The following is an 18,556-nucleotide window of genomic DNA, read 5'->3' on the forward strand; positions in this document are numbered from 1 at the left end:
TTGAAAGCTTGAAATGTTTGCTACAATTTATGCATACATTTTTCATGTTAGTATTAATGTTAAGGCCGAAGCATCACGAAACAATAAACTGCTCTCATTCAAGCTGCTTGGATTCCATCAAATTCTAGCAATGCTCCTTGTTTCAGTGAGCAACAAGACCAGCACACATCTTCTTTACAGATACTTTGATCCCAAAGTCAGAGAGTGTGAGAAATCATTAATGAGATTAAAATATATACTTGTAGGCATGAAATGTCTTATGTAATGACAGATAGAGGAAAATTTAGTTAAATAGCTATTACATGTCATGAGCCACGTGACAAGCCAAAGATATCCTCAGAACAAAAATTATATAAATATTAGTATTAAATAATAAAAAGTTAATCTAAAGCAAGGGGTTGCATCACCAATGAATATCTTAAAAAGAAAAAATCAGCTGTAACAGTTTTCAAGATTCCCCAGTTCCAATGACATGGTTGTATAGTTTTAGATAGTTTTATTATTAAACTGGGCCAACTCAAAAAGCTTTGATGCATAAACTGTGGGTTGAGCTTTTAGTAGTCTCAACGTACAGCCGCATCTCATTAATCTTTGGCACAAACATTACAACCTGAGTCATGAATGAGTAGGCTATGCCCACCATAAATTCCTTTGATAAACCCCAACCCTTAACAAAATGTCAAACCCCTTGATCATAGACCATGTGCCAAACTGTTTTACTTTTACTTCCTCAGTCTGAATATAAGAAGATGTTTTTTTCTTCTCAAATATATATATATTTTAATTAATTTTATCTTATTTAATTTTATTATTTTTGAAATATTTTCATTGATGTTTTAGTTCCTATATGATTCTTTTTTATTCTTAATATTAAGTTTCAGTAAAGATAAGCTAAAAATTTATTTTTAATTAATATTTATAAAATTAAATGTGATTAATTAAATTTCATGATTTGCGTGAATATATTTTTTTCTTTACATATTTAAAACCGGATAGTACCTTTGTAACTTTCAAATCTGTTTTATATTTAATTGTTGTCAGTAGCAAGTGCATGATTTATAGATGAATCAACTTAGTGTGTGCTAAGTTTTGAGTGTTATTTTACACGAAGGACTTGTCCCCTCCCTCCTTTTTACTGTGGAAGGCTTGTTTGTTTGTTCTATTCTTCTTATTATGCTAGATCCAATCTTCTAGTCACTGTGGAATGTGGAATGTGGAAAGGAAAAATAATTTTTTACTTTCTTTTTTCAGTAAGGAAGGATTAGAAAAATCTTATTAGTTGTAATTTTCTATTAATATAAAATATTTTATTTAGAAGATAATATCTATCATAATAAATTATATTTATATAAATATAATCTATTATATATATTTATTTTTGAATTATATCTCGGAGTATCACGTTAATATCTATACAAATAAAATAACATATCAAGTACATTTAAAAACGCGGATATAATCTAATGATAAAATTTCTCTTTACCAAGATCGGGTTCGATTTTTGTTATTCATTCCTAGTTATTTAGTTATGTATTTAACAGTGATAGTAAGAAAAATGTTATAGAATTAACTGTGTATAATGTTCCTTTCTATTTTTTTAGTGAACCTTTTTTTCCATCAAATTCAAAATGAATTTAAATCATTAATTTTTTTTAACATGAGTAATGAGTTCTATTACTGGTTTTTTTAATCAGAGTTCTATTACTGAATAAGTTCAAATTATGTAGTAAAAGTTACATAAAATTTTATCAAATAAAAAAAAATACTACTGAAGAAGGAATATCAAAAACTCATTTTTCAAAGTTAGTTCTTTTGAATAATTGTCGATCTATCGATTAAAAAAGTAAGCTAAGTACTAGTCCTGATTTGAAACATTTCCTTTCTCTTATTTTATTTTATTCTTTTGAAAAATAAGATGGTCATGGAAGAATACACCACACAACTCACAACTTGAAAGACTTGGACCATCCATGAATCATGATAGATGCGATTATTTCTATCATCAGAAGTGGCAACTCAACGAAACAAAAAGCTAATCTATTTATAAAAATGATCTTTTTATATATAATGTTTTTCATAAGAATTTTATTCATTTTTCTTCTCACTTGTCTTTCTTTGACATGCCTCCGATAATTAGTTAGCAGTGTGATAATATACATTCTAAAATATCTTTATTAGTAGTAGCTAAAATTTTGTGAGAGAAGCGTAATAAATATATAGATATATAGGAGGTACGATATATATAAAAAAGATTATGCGATAACGAGAATGGTAATAATTAAATATCTAATAGTGATTAAATTAAAATAAAAGACTAGAATTAAAATATTTTAAATTCAATTTAAAATCTCATTAACCATAAAATCACTAAGATTTACTAAATAGAAAATTAAATATCTTAAAGATTTAATTTACATTAAAATCATTACCACAATCATTATCATGACTGCTACTACCACAATCACCACCATGATCGTCGATGGTGACAATGACAACAATAATGACCATGTTATTGATAACATGGTATTATTGGTGATCATCACGATGGTGATAATAATAGTAATAATGGTAATAATTATGTTGATAGCGACAATGGTTGACGACTATAACAGTGGTTGAAACACTAATCATGTCAGTTGTGACAGAAATGATAATGACAACGACAATGGTCATGATGATAATGTGTTTGAGAAATTTTAGGATGTGATAAATCAAATATGTAAAATAGTTGATTTTATGGTTTGTAAATATTTTAGAAAATTTATTATTAAATGAGATTTTAATTTGAATTTAAAATATTTTAATCTTAGTTTTTCAATTTAATCTAAAGGTTGAGATTAGTCATTCTCATATAATACATCATCTCTTTATATATAATTTTATATTTTTAATAAATTTCAATTAACAATAAATAGAAATTAAAGTATGTAAAAATGAATGTGTTAATAGTATCTCTCTTAATTAACATGTTATTTTATTATCCTAAATGATCAAAGGGAGGTGGAAGTTGCTACATATATAAGAAACATATCTAGTAAGAATATGAAATGTGAGAAAAAGATAATTTTGGTCATACAATTATATAGTTAAAATTATTTTTGTTTAACATAATCTTTAAGTCTTAACCATAATTTTAAAATATATGGTCAAATTTTACTTCTCTCACCAAATACATGTCATGTGTATATGTAATACAAAAAAAAATCATATATACAAAATTAAACATTAAATTAGTCATCATTAATAAAGTCTTTTATATAATAAAAAAATTAAAGTATTAATATAGATTTTGTAAGTCTGTATGTTAACAATATAATGTATTACATTGTAATAAATATTCGCAGGAGGAGTTTTGCTATCTATAATAATTTACTCAACTCAAGTAAGATTACCTTTTGTGGATAATACATGTAGTTCATTAAAAAAAATAAAAATTTATTGTGTATTTGATCTTTGACACACAACGAAAGCTAGTTATGTTGAATCAGTAAAAAGTGGGGAAAAATGAAAGAGCAAAGAAGACTCACCAGCAAAAAAACCGCCAAGGTAGGGATAAAGTGGGGTAAAGAGTTCGAGCTTGTGAGAATGAAGGTAGAAGAAGAAGAGGCAAAGGGATGGAAGTTTTGGTGGGGAAGAAGAGAGTAGGGGCGTGGGGAAGAAGAAAGGTTTAATGGAATAGGAATTTTAAAAAAAGGGGTGGTGTGAAGAGGAAAAAGGATGTATGAATAGCTGGGCTCAAGGATTCCGCAGCAATGGTTGGTTGGTTGGCTATTGGGCTTTCCGTAGGTCAAAGTGAAAATCCAACAACCACATTTTCCCCCCTAAAATGCAACCGATAGTTGACAAAAAACAAATGAAAGAAAGTTCCCAGAGTCCATGCATTTATCAATCCAAACAGAAAATTTCAGACAGATAAAAAGAAGATTAAAACATGGACATAATATCATGTTTATTAAAAAGAAAAAAAAAAGAATAATTTATGTAGAAAAATCTAGAGAACGGCTCTATTTGTCAAAATCTCACCAAATGTTTTCTTCAAAAAATTGCTAATAAGTACCACAGAACTAGCCAATGTCTTTTGCGTGTACTATGTGAGTTTTGAAAAAAGAAAATAATGAATGCTTCGTTAGGAAAACTATTTTTTTTATAAAAATATGTTTTTTTGGTGGAAAATACATCCTTTAGCTTCGAAATCAAGTTAACAATTAAATCTCTTGCCAATAAATTAAAATATAAAAATAAAAATCACTTATATTGAGAACTTAAAAATATATAATAAAAGATAAAACGTTGTTTAATAATAAAAGATCCTGGTAATTTAAAAAAGTCCTTCAATAATAGAAACAATTTTTTTAAAATATTAGACGCGATGATTTTTCCAAGAACGTCACATATTAAACATTAAAATACACTTTTTAAAAAACATTAAATACACTTAAATTAATGATTTAAACCTAAGGTCGATTTTCTTAAACAATATTTAGATTTAAGTCTTATAAATAAAAAATATAATTAATTTCTTTTACCAAAAATAATTTATCAAATTTTTTTATAAAGATTATCTCATCATGATCAAATTATCCTAAATTTAGATAGGTTAAACCTGATTTGTACCAAAAAAATAGGTTAAACACTTCAAAAGACTTGACAATCACATCACTTTGGCTTTAGACACACCGACCTCGTAATTCGTAAATGCAAATTCTTCGTATCTATCTGATTATCGGATAAGATGAAGCATCCTGGTCAGAAAACCATTTCCTTGCAATCTAATACTCCATGATCCATCACGTTGTTAGATATTTGAATAATTCCTTCAATTTGTAAAATTAGCTCAAGAAAAAGACAGATCCAATAGCATAATATAAAATAATATAACATGAACTCGGTGATCTGAGTTTTTTTTTTTATAGTAAGATTTCAAATTTGAAAATCATGAATAAGATGAAAAGAATTTTTTTTATTAAAAATGACCCGGAAGATTTTTTAACAAAAATTAATTATTACTAATAAATATTTTGTATTAATAATATGAATATATATATATATATATAATAATATTCTTATTTTTTGTACAAAAAATATCCTACTCTTACAAGTATATACTATATACTTTCATAATCTATTCTAGAGATACTATTATATTATATGCTTTGTAAAGATCACGAGGTTGTTATTATTATTGCAAATAGCAAACCTGTCACGACTACGGGGCAGGAGATAGATGTATTGTATCAAAAGGTGGACAACATCAACGATCTGAAAGGTACTTTGGTTTTAGAATTTGATTGCATAATATAAAACATGAGTGGTTTGTGTTTAAGTGGCATGGCATCATATCATATCATAATCTGAGATTGTGGATGAAATATTTTTCATGGTTAGAGTTTATTTGCGGAAAAAGAGGGATTTTAATTTGTTTGTGGTTGTGCACCATCTTACAAATACACACATTCATTCAGATTTGGCTCCTAGTGACAAACTATGACGTGTATGTTAGTTAAAGAGATATATAAGCTCTTTAGTTTCAGACTTCATCGCCCTCTTTCTTCCTCTTTTTGTTGTAACTCAAGGGTTGCTGTTTTTTTCCTCGTGACATGATTTGATTTCCACCTTCACTCAAGTTCTCTTTCTTCTTTCCCTTCCTTTCATTTATTTATTTTGCCTATGTTTCTTTAAATTTTAATTTATAGTTTTATACCATGTTATGTTAATGTCATATGTGCGATTTTTCTTATATTTTGTACAAGATTTGTTGATTCAATTATCTGAGAATTCCAAGTACTTTGTTGATTGTGATTTGTGAAGCAGGTTTCAATTGGGAATCTGATGTAGGCTTTGGAGGTTCTTCTACTTCCCAGGATGCTTTCAATTTATCAATTATACCACACCAGAGGATTCCAGTGATTGAGTGAGTGGATATGAATATGGAAGGACCTTATGATTTATCATGCAATGGAGAAGCTGGTAACAAAAGCCTTCAGATCATTAAATACTCTCCTTATAAACCCTGCACCATGATATCATCATCACCTTGGTTTGATCTAAGAGTGTTTTATGTGAGAGTGTGTGGCATTCAGGTTGATGAATCCACCCCAGAGTTTCTCTCTCTCAATCATATTCCTCTTAGTCCTGATACCCTTTTAGAGGTGAACGGTGTTAGGAGAAGCATTTACTCTGATGGAGAAGAGTCTTCAGTTCTGAGAAGGGATAGAGTGGATAAGAAATCCGAGGAAGCTACCTTTGTGAACACTGATAGTATACGTTTTACCGGGAGCATGAAATTTGAGGTTTATGATAAAGAGCATTGCATTCTCTCTGGGGTTCTGGAGATGTCTAATAGCAATGGTTTTGTTGGTGGATCAAGAAGTTGTGTGAAGAGATGGAGTATGATTTGTCAAACAGAAATGTCACCTGGTTGTGGCTTTTTCAAGAGGAAACATGTTGCTGTGCCCGAATTACCTTGTCCTGAAATTGAGGTTTATGTTGCTGGTTGCTTCTCAGGAACACCTATTATCTTAACTAAGACACTGCAACTCAATTGCCGGAAGAAGCATAACAGGAAATGCGCCTTGGATTCCATTCCAGAATATGAAACAACTGAGTGCCAGAAAGATGTTTCTGATCATGGACTTGATTTGCAGGTAAAAAAAATTGGCATGATTTTTTGGCATGTTGTTCTGATGCTTGAATCTTTGGATTTAGTCCATTAGGGATATGAAGGGATGAGTTTTTCTTGGATTAAGATTTCATATAACTATAACTAGTTCCCTGGATAATCCGGAAATTTCACATAAATGTTCTATGACTAAGACAACTTTGCTGTATAATACAAATTCTATATTATGCTATCTATGATTTGGTCCCTCTATGTTCGCTACCACTTTTTAGATTGGTCCCAACTACTGAATAATAGTATCATATCCAAGAAGTGGCATTGCAGTATGTGCAGGCACAAGTCACAACACACTGTATTTTGTTATTTACGGGGAGCTACTAATTTACCTCATTATTTTTCTGTTTCGTATTCTCCAATGTCCCCTACATTACAAAGCAGGTTCTTCCCTAAGGACAATTTTTAGGGGGGCCACAATCTCGGTAGGTAGCCTCTGTGCATCTGTATGTGTGCTTATTTGCTGTTCATTTGGAAAAAGTAAACATGAAATGTAAGATAATGGTTACAGTTCATTCTCGAAACACCGAGGAGACAAAAGGTTTTAATTTTCAAATAACCATGATTTCAATAAGCATTAAATACTTCTGTCATATGTCACCTTTGCATAGTGGATGGATGATTGAATATAATTATACCTCTCATGTTCATCCCTTTTATTTGTTTCAATTTGTCAAATTTTGTCTCTCTGAGATATGAATCTGAATCTGTATGAATACCATTCAAAGTTTAGAGTGACTCATAATCTGCAGTTTTACACTTTACAGTGGGGAGGATTGCTAAGCTTTCTCCGGATGAGTTGGCAAAAAAAAAGAGGCAAAAATACCATTTTCATCTCGTCTTCTTTTTTTTTTTTTCAATTTGGTCTCTAAGTTTTAAAGATTCACTTTGATACTTTAAAGTGTTTGCTAGACTAAATTGATCTTTCTATCAGTTTACCACACTAATTTGATCAATGTAGTGACACATGGCAAACTATAAGAGATGCCACATCATAAGGGCATTTCCCTCATCAACAAAAATTAACATCACTGATACATAAAATTGACAAAAGGACTTAAGTTCAACTGGGACATTTGAGGGACCAAAATAAAACTTTTTCAACTTATGAGATCCTACTAAAACCAAAAATAAGATGAGAGACTAAGATTAATTTAGCAAAAAACATGATGTCTTTTTTTATAATGACTCATTTTGAACTAATATTCCATCTTCTTTTCCAACCTCATTTTTATACATCTACATGGTTGGAGTTTCTAAATTGGATTGAAAAAAAAGATTGTCAAATTACACTGAAACATTTGGTCTTCCCTTTCTTTTATGACACAAACATATTAATTCTGAGTATCGGCATTCAGAGCTAGATTTTTCATTAACGGTTTCATCTTCTTTGCAACATTTACTTGGGGAAGTATACATGCATTGCTCTATGCCTTGATTTTCTTTGGATGTAGTAATAATTTCATTTGAACAGATCTTTTGATATATGTTTGCTAATTTGATTGTGCCATGAGAATTATTTTCCCCCTAATTTGCCCTGGTATTGCATCTCAATTTCATAGCTAGTGATAATAAATTATGGCAGTGAAATTTCGATGTATTTAAGATTATTAGTATGTGTTTTTGTCTATAACCTTCCCTTCTTTTGCTTTGTAGGTAGTTGACTGTAGAAGCTTCAAACTGGAACAAGAAGAGGATTACAACAGCATGTATTGGCCAAGAACAGTATATGTAGATGGGGAAGATGGTGAACTATCATGGTTTAATGCTGGGGTTAGAGTTGGTGTTGGAATTGGGCTTGGCATCTTTGTAGGAGTTGGTATAGGGGTTAGCTTGTTAGGACGCTCATACCAAGCAACTATTCGTAATTTTAAGAGGAGGTTCATATAACCCTTAAGAGTTTGAACTTATATGCTCATCAGTGGTATCCCCCCCCCCCCCCTCATAAGCCTTTAAAGAATGTTCTTGTTTCAAAGGATGGCATAAGTGTCAAATTTTGTCATCATCATGGGTTGACATCCATTGTGTGATTGATTGTGTAGGTTGTAAGTAGCAAATAAAAGCGTGTTCATGTAAATGGTCAAAAAATGTTGCTACCAGAAATGGCTTTTAATTTTTAAAGTTGAAGAGGTAGTTTATTTTTTAAACAGCAACATTGTCATTGTCAAGTTTTCAATAGTTCCTCAGCTTGATATATATATATCTGCTAGCTTAGGAACAAGTTTCACCATATCAGGATGGAATAGTGATGCAGTATATAAATGATAACTGTATTATAAATCCCTCTTTGCAGTAATTAATTAAACTGGGGATGCACCCCTAGTTCTAATTTGCCAGGAGCTAATGGCTTTACAATGATTAGTATCCATACCATCTCCACTAAAACCAAGTGTATGTTTGGATTACCGTTCCAATCCTTCCAAAGTTATTAACTCAAAAGTAACAAAAGCATGCTTCTCCCTACGTACTTTCAATATAGATTCACCACCTGCAAACGGTAATCCAAACATTATGAGAGCTTCATTTTAGAACTGATGCAGAATTCCCGTTGACAATGTGGTTTGAGAGCTTCCCATCAGATCCCCAAAATGCTGCACACTTCAAATCATCCTGAACCATTAATCTGGAGAACTCCTCATGGTTATAACTCATTATGCTTTTTCCACCTAGTTCTTTGGGCAGATTTTCCTCATCAAAATAGGACTTCATGACCTGCACACTATCTTTATTATTCGGGTAGACAAACTTCACCTTCTGAAATGTCTTGTTGTCCAAGAAGTACTTGACTATCTGCATCAATAGAAGCATAACATGTAATTTCAGTGTGCTTAAGAACGGAATCGCTATTAAAATTCCCAATTGTGCCAGAAATTTCATGACATGACTAAGATCAAAGCAAACAAACCTTCCAAAAAGCTTCAAAAACTCGAGGGGGGTTGTAAAGAAATGCTATGGCAAGCCTCTCAGGGTAGTGATTCTGCAAAATGTTGATGGTCTCTCTGGCTAATTTAAGGGGCACATTGTTGGTTATTGACCACCCAGTGAAGTCTATCAACCATGACATTTGTTCTTGACCCGGTGGAAGATTAAGCATGGCATTTTCCAAAAGATACACAAGATGCCGCAACTGATTCTCCATTGAAGTAGTGTTCTGCACTCAGTACACGAAAATGTTTCAGATTCTATATTCATCATGCTCTAAGAAACAATAGTTAAACTTAAGCCAAGGTTAAACTAATCATTTGGTCCCTATAAGTGTCATCATTTTAAGTTTTAGTCCTTATTCAAGATATGGATTAAAATGGGGAGGATCAAAATTTTAACTTTTATGCATATGTAGGGGACTAAAACTTAGGTTTCTCGTATATGGATTAAAACTTAAAATGAGAACAACTATAGGCACATACTGAATGGTTTAACCTTAAACCAATTAACAAAATTTCTCCAAATCCAAACCACGATACCTGCATTCCAGGTCTCAAAATAAGAACAGTCCTTCCTTGTCTATCATGAAAACTTGCTCTATACAATTTCCCAGTCTCTCCTTCCATTGCAACCTCATGCTGAAAAATGACATATTAACCTTATTATAGTATTTCAGACCATATCTATGCACCAAAGTATCTAAAACGAGTACCTAAGCCACAACTTACCCAGCGAATTTCCTCTGGCTTATAGGTTGATCTCCACCTGAGTGTCTCCTCCAACATCTTCTTGGACTTGTCTACGTTCCAGTTTCGAGCTTCCAAATATCTCTTAAAACATGCATCAGTGCAATACGTCAAACTGCGTCCAGATAAGGGTCCGATAACACCCTTCAGCTCTTTAATCTGCTTGTAGAATTTTTAACATGCACAATCAGCAAAAAGATCCTTACTTAACAATTTAACATAACATTACCAAACTCTAAGCGCTCTTCGAGCTGTGAAACCTGTTCCGAGACCTGACTCGCCTAGACTTTTTCCGAAACAAAACATAATACCACCCAAACAAACAAACAAAAAAACAACACACCTTGGATTCAGCATAAAGCTCGCTGCTTCCCTGATCCTGTTGATGAGAATTGCTCCAGCGATGAAACATGGCAGCTGAAGATTCCTTTTACTTAGAAACAAAGTGCTTCTGTTTTTCACAACCAATTTCTATCTCTCTAAGAGTGAAAAACAAACAAGTATTAGCAGAAGAAAATCCACACAAAACCCACAACAAGGATATACTAACAAGATATAAATTACACAAACAAGAATTGTTGAGTAAGGAGTTGAAGTTTTTTTCTTCTTATGACAGCAGATCCATATATAGAAAGAACATAACATAAACACAGTGACACCAACATAAAGAGAACCTTTTATATGTTGGAAAATAAAATAAAAATGAAGGAAAATAAATATGAAGAAGATGCACAGTCTTGAATTAAATAAACGAAATAGCAGTAGCAAATTAAATTTAATTGACAACGCACGAATAATTCATTATAACATACAATAAGCACAAGAAAAAAAAATTAAGGGAAGAAAGATATAGCCTGGGTTGAAGCGCGTAAACGCTATCCTTAGAGAGAAAACGCCCCCACTGCACGGGTAAGAAATTCTGATTGCGCTCCTCTCCCAAGATACGACAACCCGTTGGTTCCGATCGTGTGCAGCGAAAGGATCCCCAAACCTTATGAACATCAATGCTCTTACTCTCAAGAAATAAATTATTTTATAAGAAAAGGAATAGAAAACTTTGGGAGAAAGGGATGAGACTGTAGCTGTAGCTCTGTCATCTTTGTAGAAAGGAGGAAAGAGAATATATAGACATTTTGCAACAACAAAATATGACCGTTAGAAATATGACCGTTGGAAAACCAACCTACACTTGTCACAACAAATATAACAAACTAGTTTGACTCATTAAAACAAAATCTTAAGAAAATCTAAAATAAATATTTTATTTTATAAAATAGAATTAATATATTTATAAATTTTAAATTAAAACACAAATATTTATCAACATTCCCCCACATAATTTAAAATTTTAAAATATATTTTCTAAAAGATAATTTGTATAAAAACATAAGAGAAAGAGCATGTGATATTGTATTTCGGTATAAGGAACCTTCCGGGTTTGAGCCTTATACCTAGTGTTTATGAACTTCCATCCGAGAAAAATGTAGTGACTTGATTGTCTTGAACTACATATTCTTTAACCGGACTTTAGTACACAACCCCTACAATATTGGCGTTCAATTAGGTTCTAATCAGTGGTAGCACGTTACACGGCCTTGCGCTTGTATCTTGTTTCGTGAGTGTCCTTTAGAGATTAGCCCATATCTCACAGTGGCGGCCCCACCACCACACTCACTAGGTGAATCCTCAAAGAGTGAGTTGTGACCCTCACCCCTACAATAATTGTCATCGGATTCATTAAGAGGTATTTTGTTTTTTTTATCAAAAATACACATATATAAATACCTCAACCTTAATATTGCCACAATTTATAATACACCTCGTCATAGGAATGAGAAACGGAACAGCTCCGTCAAATTTCATTTTGGTGTACTTTAGTCAACAAACAATTTCGTTGTTACCCGTTGAACTCCATTCATGGGATCACCAATCACACGGAGACGGGTGTCCATTGTTGTAACTAAATAATGGTCTTTAATCCCATTCCCCTCGACGACTCAAGTACTTGTTGACATGTCAACCTTTTTGTAAGCGGATCCACAATATTATTTTCTGACCTGACAAAGTCAAGAGAAATGACACCATGAGAAATCAAATTTCTTATAGACTTATGTCTCACTCTTAAGTGTCTTCTTTTTTTCATTAAAATTTTGCTAGTCCCTTTAGATATAACAATTTGATTATCACAATGCATTGGAATTGGAAGTATAGACTTATTCAACAATGACAAATCACATAATATATTTTAAGAAATTCGGTCTCACTAGTAGCAGTATTTAAAGCAATAATTTTTGCTTTCATGTGAAATAATAATTTGTCTAGTAGATTTTCATGATACTACACAACCATCTAAAGCAAAGACATAACCACTTGTCAATTTTATTTCATCAAAATAAGAACTTCAAGTTTGTATCATTAAATCTCTCAATTACTTTCCAATCTACCAACTGCATATGCAATATCAGACAAGCCTAGAGAAGTTTGTCAAATGCAATAAAGAACCGATACTTTGAGAATATGTGAAGAAAATCCTTTACTCAAATTTTTCTTTAACTTGATGGATGAGTCATAAGGAGTAGAAACATGTTTCACATCAAAATAATTAAACTTCTTTAATATATAGCTTTTCAACATAATAAGATTGGATAAAAAATCATACCATCATTTTTTTTTCTATAAGCTTAATACCCAAAATCACATCTACACAACCAAGGTCTTTCATATTAAAATTTCTAAACAAGAAAAACTTCACATCATTTATGAAATACATATTACTACCAAATATCAATATGTCATCCAGATACAAACATAAAATGACGCATCCATTATCATCAAATTGTTTCACATACACACATTTATCACTATCATTAATTTGAAAATCATACAAAAGAATAACTTAATCAAACTTTTGTGTCAATGCTTTGGAGCTTGTTTCAAACCATACAAAGATTTAATAATTTATTTTTCAAGAAAAAAATATTTTCAAAGAAAGTCACATCTCTAGACTCCATAATAGTACCATTAGAAATTTCAGATACTTCTGAATTAATAACTAATAATCTATAAGTAGTATTATGTAGAAAATATCCAACAAAATATAATTAATATTTTTTTTTTTCAATTTTCCTTTTCTTATTAATAGGGATATTAACATTTACCACACACCCCCACACTTTAAGATATTTCAGATTTGGTTCTCTTTTTCTCCATAACTCATAAAGATTTTTTTTTGTTTATAATGTACTCTTTTAAGAATACGACATGCAAAATATAAAGTTTCACCAAAGTGTTTATTTTATTATTTTTATGTGTTATATTTTCACAGACTTATTTTTATCAATGAGTTATATATAAAGAGACAATCAGTCAACATGTAACAACAAAATATTTACAGTAATAATAATAACGTTAAACAATAAAAATTAAAAAACCTAACAACAAATGTCTTGATTTTAAAGACCTGTGTTCACAGGATCATTTGATCAAGTAAAAGATAACTTCCTAAGGCAGGAATGGAAGTAGTGAGATATTTTTAGTTTTTCACATAAACTAATTCTAAAAGCATTTTATCTTAAACAAAAATATAATTCACAAAGAAAATATTTTTCAACAATCTCATACTAATTTAAAATTTCAGGAATTAAATAATATAATAAAAACATTTTTAATAAAGCATAATACATTGTGTCTTCATCCATTAATTTTTCAGACTTACTAAAAAGGAACTCAATCATATCCATTATAGATATTTTGATACAACATCATGCTACTGTAGAAAAGACTATGCAAGAAGAAAGTCTAAAACATTTTCTCTCTAAAACATTTTTCTCTCTAAGACTGTTGGAAAATAAAATAAAAATGAAGGAAAATAAATATGAAGAAGATGCACAGTCTTGAATTAAATAAACGAAATAGCAGTAGCAAATTAAATTTAATTGACAACGCACGAATAATTCATTATAACATACAATAAGCACAAGAAAAAAAAATTAAGGGAAGAAAGATATAGCCTGGGTTGAAGCGCGTAAACGCTATCCTTAGAGAGAAAACGCCCCCACTGCACGGGTAAGAAATTCTGATTGCGCTCCTCTCCCAAGATACGACAACCCGTTGGTTCCGATCGTGTGCAGCGAAAGGATCCCCAAACCTTATGAACATCAATGCTCTTACTCTCAAGAAATAAATTATTTTATAAGAAAAGGAATAGAAAACTTTGGGAGAAAGGGATGAGACTGTAGCTGTAGCTCTGTCATCTTTGTAGAAAGGAGGAAAGAGAATATATAGACATTTTGCAACAACAAAATATGACCGTTAGAAATATGACCGTTGGAAAACCAACCTACACTTGTCACAACAAATATAACAAACTAGTTTGACTCATTAAAACAAAATCTTAAGAAAATCTAAAATAAATATTTTATTTTATAAAATAGAATTAATATATTTATAAATTTTAAATTAAAACACAAATATTTATCAACATTATAAGTATAAGCTTTGCCTTCATTCATTCCATTCTATGGTTGCGTTGCGTGTGGGTTGGGAGCCAGGAAGACACAAATTCACAACCCCCCAAAAGATCTTCAGAAGACTGACCCGAAAGTGAGGAGAGAAGTGAAGTGTGTCATGCGTGTGAAAACAGAACCAACGACACTATGACAGCAACAAAAGAATAAATTATATAAAATAAAATAGATAGTCTTTGTTTTTCTCTTTTTCCATTTTCTTTACCTCATAATTTTCTTTATTCACTAATATTAATAATTAGAATGTTTTTAGTTTTATTTTTTCCATTTTCTTTACCTCGTAATTTTCTTTGTTATTTTTTTTCTTCTTCCTTAACTATCATATTATTATTTATTACATTTATATTTAAGTAATGATACAGAAATGTCTACACTTTTAAAATACCTAACCAACATTCATAATTATTTATTACATCATAACACTTGTCTTTTTTTTTTTCTTTTATCTCTCTCCCATCGGGTATAAAATAGCTTAATTTTTTTATATTATTACCTAATCAAAAGTAATTTGTTAACTTATATAATAATTACCTTTAAAAATATATAAGAACTATTTTTATTAATTGATAATATAATTTTTTTACTGATAATTCAGCTCTGCTAAATTCAGTAAACAAAAATAAAAGAGGAGATATCTCTTTTACAAATTCTCCCACAATTTTTAATGTTTTCTAAAAATATAAATAAAAATATATATTTAATGTCTTAATTTTTTTATTCAATGTATTTAATATTCTTATCTAATCAATAAAAAAATGAAAAGGTAATGAATAAATTCGGCTCTATATACCTCTAGGTTCTTAGCTAGCCAAAATGTACAATTGAGGAAAGTCTTACTGTCCTAACGTGTGAAGACATGTGGGGTGCCTATTTATGGATCTCTAGTTAAAGGGAATGTACATTTGATAAAATTAAATAATTTTTACTTTGGACAATTAATGACTTTAACTTGCGCATATCCTTCACCTTTTTTCCTCCCCCACTTTCTAGATAGAGTTCATTGTACGTTTTTAGTTTTTTGACTATTCAGAAACAATATATTTCTCAGGTTGACGCCATATTAACTATATGATTGTAGGGTGCTATGATAGATATTGATTGATAGGTTTCCGAAAGAAAAAAGAACTAGTTATGATACATTGATATGTCACGAATTATCTTTTCTTTTAATTTCATCAACACATCTTAATTTCATAAAACTTATTTCTCTATTTTATTTTGGCTGATCGTTTGTGACGAAATTTCCCTAAATTGTGAAATTTGCGTAGTTGTTAGATCATCATTAGATGATATGCCCTTGCTAGTCGGCCACTTCTTAAAAGAACAATAAAAAAAAGTTAGGTGAATTTGATTGTATATATCATGACACTTCCACCTTCAATCTACATGCGAAATTGGGAGAAAAATTCCAACCGGAAGATATAATAAAAAATATTATTTATATAAGAATTTAATTTAAATATACTGATACTATAATTTTTTTTGCACAATTTATTAGAATTTTTATAGTGAGATTGTTATGGTAAGATTGACATGTATAGTGAGATTTCAACTTTTATAAGAATTTTTAAAAAAATATATTTAAAATAATTTTTAATTGATTAATAGTGGAAAAATCATTATATTAACAGTATATTAAAATTAAATTCTGCATATAATATTTTATCATTTTCATATGAACAATTTGATTTTATATTTATCTTTCTTTATTGTAAAACAAATAATATAACTTTATGAGTTTTTGAATAATCAGTACAAATATTTTTATACTATTTACTAATTAAAAATTATTTTTTTATATGATTTTTAATGTAGTTATGATAAAAAATTATAAATTTATTTTTATTATAATTTATAATTAAATGAAAATGTAAAAAAATGTTATACTTTTAATATGTTATTTAATCTAACTTTTAGTTTAAGTGTATTTTGTCTATAAAAATCTCCACTTTTTTGGTACAATATCCACCACAGGGTAGCATGATGTACCTCCATAGATTAAAGGTCAATCTTTTGAACTCCTGTGCTGTGCCGGTTGCTTTGCGTTGTCTTCTTACTTTTAAGCCAACTTTTCTGCATATTTACACAAAAATACCATGGAAAGGAAAAGAATGTTCATAGTCCAACTGTCCCACTATATCAATAAACTTGGACTAGAACATCACGGATTTTTTAATTTCATCCACTTGATCCACCACCATTTAACACGTATTTATAAACACATCAATATTCATGAATATACAAAATATATCCATTCCTACCTATGCTAATGTTTTCATTTGGTTGTATAACAATATTTCATAAACAATTTTTTTTTAGATTTTATTCCTACCTATACTTTTATTTTTAATCAGATGTATTGTAAGAAAAAGTAAAACGATACGATAAAGCAAATGTTTAGATTGATGATGAGTTAAACTCATCATGATTTTTAAAAACAACAAATAGTTGCTTTGTTTGGAACTTCAAAGTTCAAACCCCCCCTTTAGGAGTATCTCACCAAACATGGATCCCTGTAATATTAAAATCTGCCGACCTTATGTCATATATGGGACCAGCTTTAAATACAAATAGGAAGCAATTAATTCCTGTAAAATTTACTCTTATTTCTCTTATCAATATGTATAATTCTTTATTTCCCCTCTAAAATGAATTTCTCAATCAAGTAAGGACCTGAACCTTTTTTTTTTTCTGTTTGTAACTAAATCGAATGAATGTAAATCTTGCACGAATCAAAAACCTGGAACATAAATCTTGTGGATCCCTTGTTCACTCCTAATGTGGCTCAAAGGGTAAGGCGTACTCCTCTCATTCCACAAGTTCATAATGATAAGCTGATATGGACATATTCGAGTAATGGTTCTTACAGGGTGAAGTCTGCTTATCAAGTTATCATGGAGAAAATTATAAACACTGACCATCTCAAATCCGATGGTGACTGGCAGATTATTTGGAAGCAAAAGATCCCAAAAGTAATATGTTCTAACAGGACTGGGTGAGAGCAAGAGAATTTTCTGTTACACAAAGCATTGATCAACAAGTTCATAATCGTGTCCAGTGGTTACCTCCACCAACAGGTTCGCTCAAATGCAATGTAGATGCCTCCTTCTTCGACTTGGCAAACTGCACAGGTATTAGTGCTCGTATCAGGGACAGCTATGGCCCGTTTTTCATGGCGGAAAATACAACATGTTTGTTATTCGACCAACCTTCAGGAGAAGCAAATACAACAGGTAGGTACAGTAAACAATAAAATAAATGGAATAGCAATTAATGCAAAAACAGCTAGTTGGAAAGCAATAGTCATGTTTCTGAATATTTGCCTAACTGAAGTCTCCTTTGAGTCCGATTGTAAAATCTTAATAAACAGATTTTGCAGCAACACAACTGACATGTATGAAGCAGGTGCTTTGCTTATGCAATGTCGCCAGTTACTATTAAGCAATCAAATCTTCCACTTAGACAAGCCAATGTTGTGGGCTCATAGCTTAGCTAGGGTAGCAACATCTTATTCTTGCCTTTAGTATTTCCAGCATGTTCCTTCTTGTATTGATTTAGTTCTTAATGAAATGCCATAAGTATATTCCTTTAAAAAAAAAACCGTATGAAGAGATTCAAGAAACAGAAAAACTTTTAATCTACATGTGTTGATCTTTTGTTTATGCACTAAATTGTACAGTCCTAAA

The 18,556-nt window shown here is 30.6% G+C and overlaps 2 protein-coding genes across 8 annotated transcripts; one reads left to right on the forward strand and one right to left on the reverse strand.

Annotated features, from left to right (window-relative positions):
- Positions 1-5,143: 5,143 nt before the first annotated feature.
- LOC114383336 (uncharacterized protein At1g01500-like) lies at positions 5,144-8,834 on the forward strand. 4 transcript variants are annotated; one of them, XM_028342988.1, is made up of 3 exons: positions 5,144-5,266; positions 5,812-6,644; positions 8,330-8,834. In XM_028342988.1, exons 2-3 carry the CDS (start codon positions 5,922-5,924, stop codon positions 8,561-8,563), a joined length of 957 nt encoding a protein of 318 aa, XP_028198789.1. In that variant the 5' UTR covers positions 5,144-5,266; positions 5,812-5,921; the 3' UTR covers positions 8,564-8,834. The 4 variants fall into 4 exon arrangements, with proteins under 4 accessions (XP_028198789.1, XP_028198791.1, XP_028198788.1 ...); XM_028342990.1 differs by lacking the exons at positions 5,144-5,266; positions 8,330-8,834 and adding exons at positions 5,392-5,623; positions 7,441-8,303; XM_028342987.1 differs by lacking the exon at positions 5,144-5,266 and adding an exon at positions 5,458-5,623.
- A 71-nt stretch (positions 8,835-8,905) lies between these two features.
- LOC114383337 (phosphatidylinositol transfer protein 3-like) lies at positions 8,906-14,986 on the reverse strand. Of its 4 annotated transcripts, none has more exons than XM_028342991.1 (6): positions 14,827-14,986; positions 10,688-10,826; positions 10,327-10,503; positions 10,138-10,236; positions 9,579-9,824; positions 8,906-9,463 (listed from the first exon to the last, which is right to left on the reverse strand). In XM_028342991.1, the coding sequence occupies exons 2-6, from the start codon at positions 10,754-10,756 to the stop codon at positions 9,194-9,196; spliced, it is 861 nt and encodes a 286-aa protein (XP_028198792.1). In that variant the 5' UTR covers positions 10,757-10,826; positions 14,827-14,986; the 3' UTR covers positions 8,906-9,193. The 4 variants fall into 4 exon arrangements, with proteins under 4 accessions (XP_028198792.1, XP_028198794.1, XP_028198793.1 ...); XM_028342993.1 differs by lacking the exon at positions 14,827-14,986 and adding an exon at positions 11,019-11,029 and having other exon boundaries at positions 10,688-10,823; XM_028342992.1 differs by lacking the exon at positions 14,827-14,986 and adding an exon at positions 10,895-10,996 and having other exon boundaries at positions 10,688-10,823.
- Positions 14,987-18,556: the final 3,570 nt, after the last annotated feature.

The sequence above is a fragment of the Glycine soja genome, chromosome 14 (genome assembly GCF_004193775.1).
Source record: "Glycine soja cultivar W05 chromosome 14, ASM419377v2, whole genome shotgun sequence".
Classification (NCBI taxonomy): Eukaryota; Viridiplantae; Streptophyta; class Magnoliopsida; order Fabales; family Fabaceae; genus Glycine; species Glycine soja.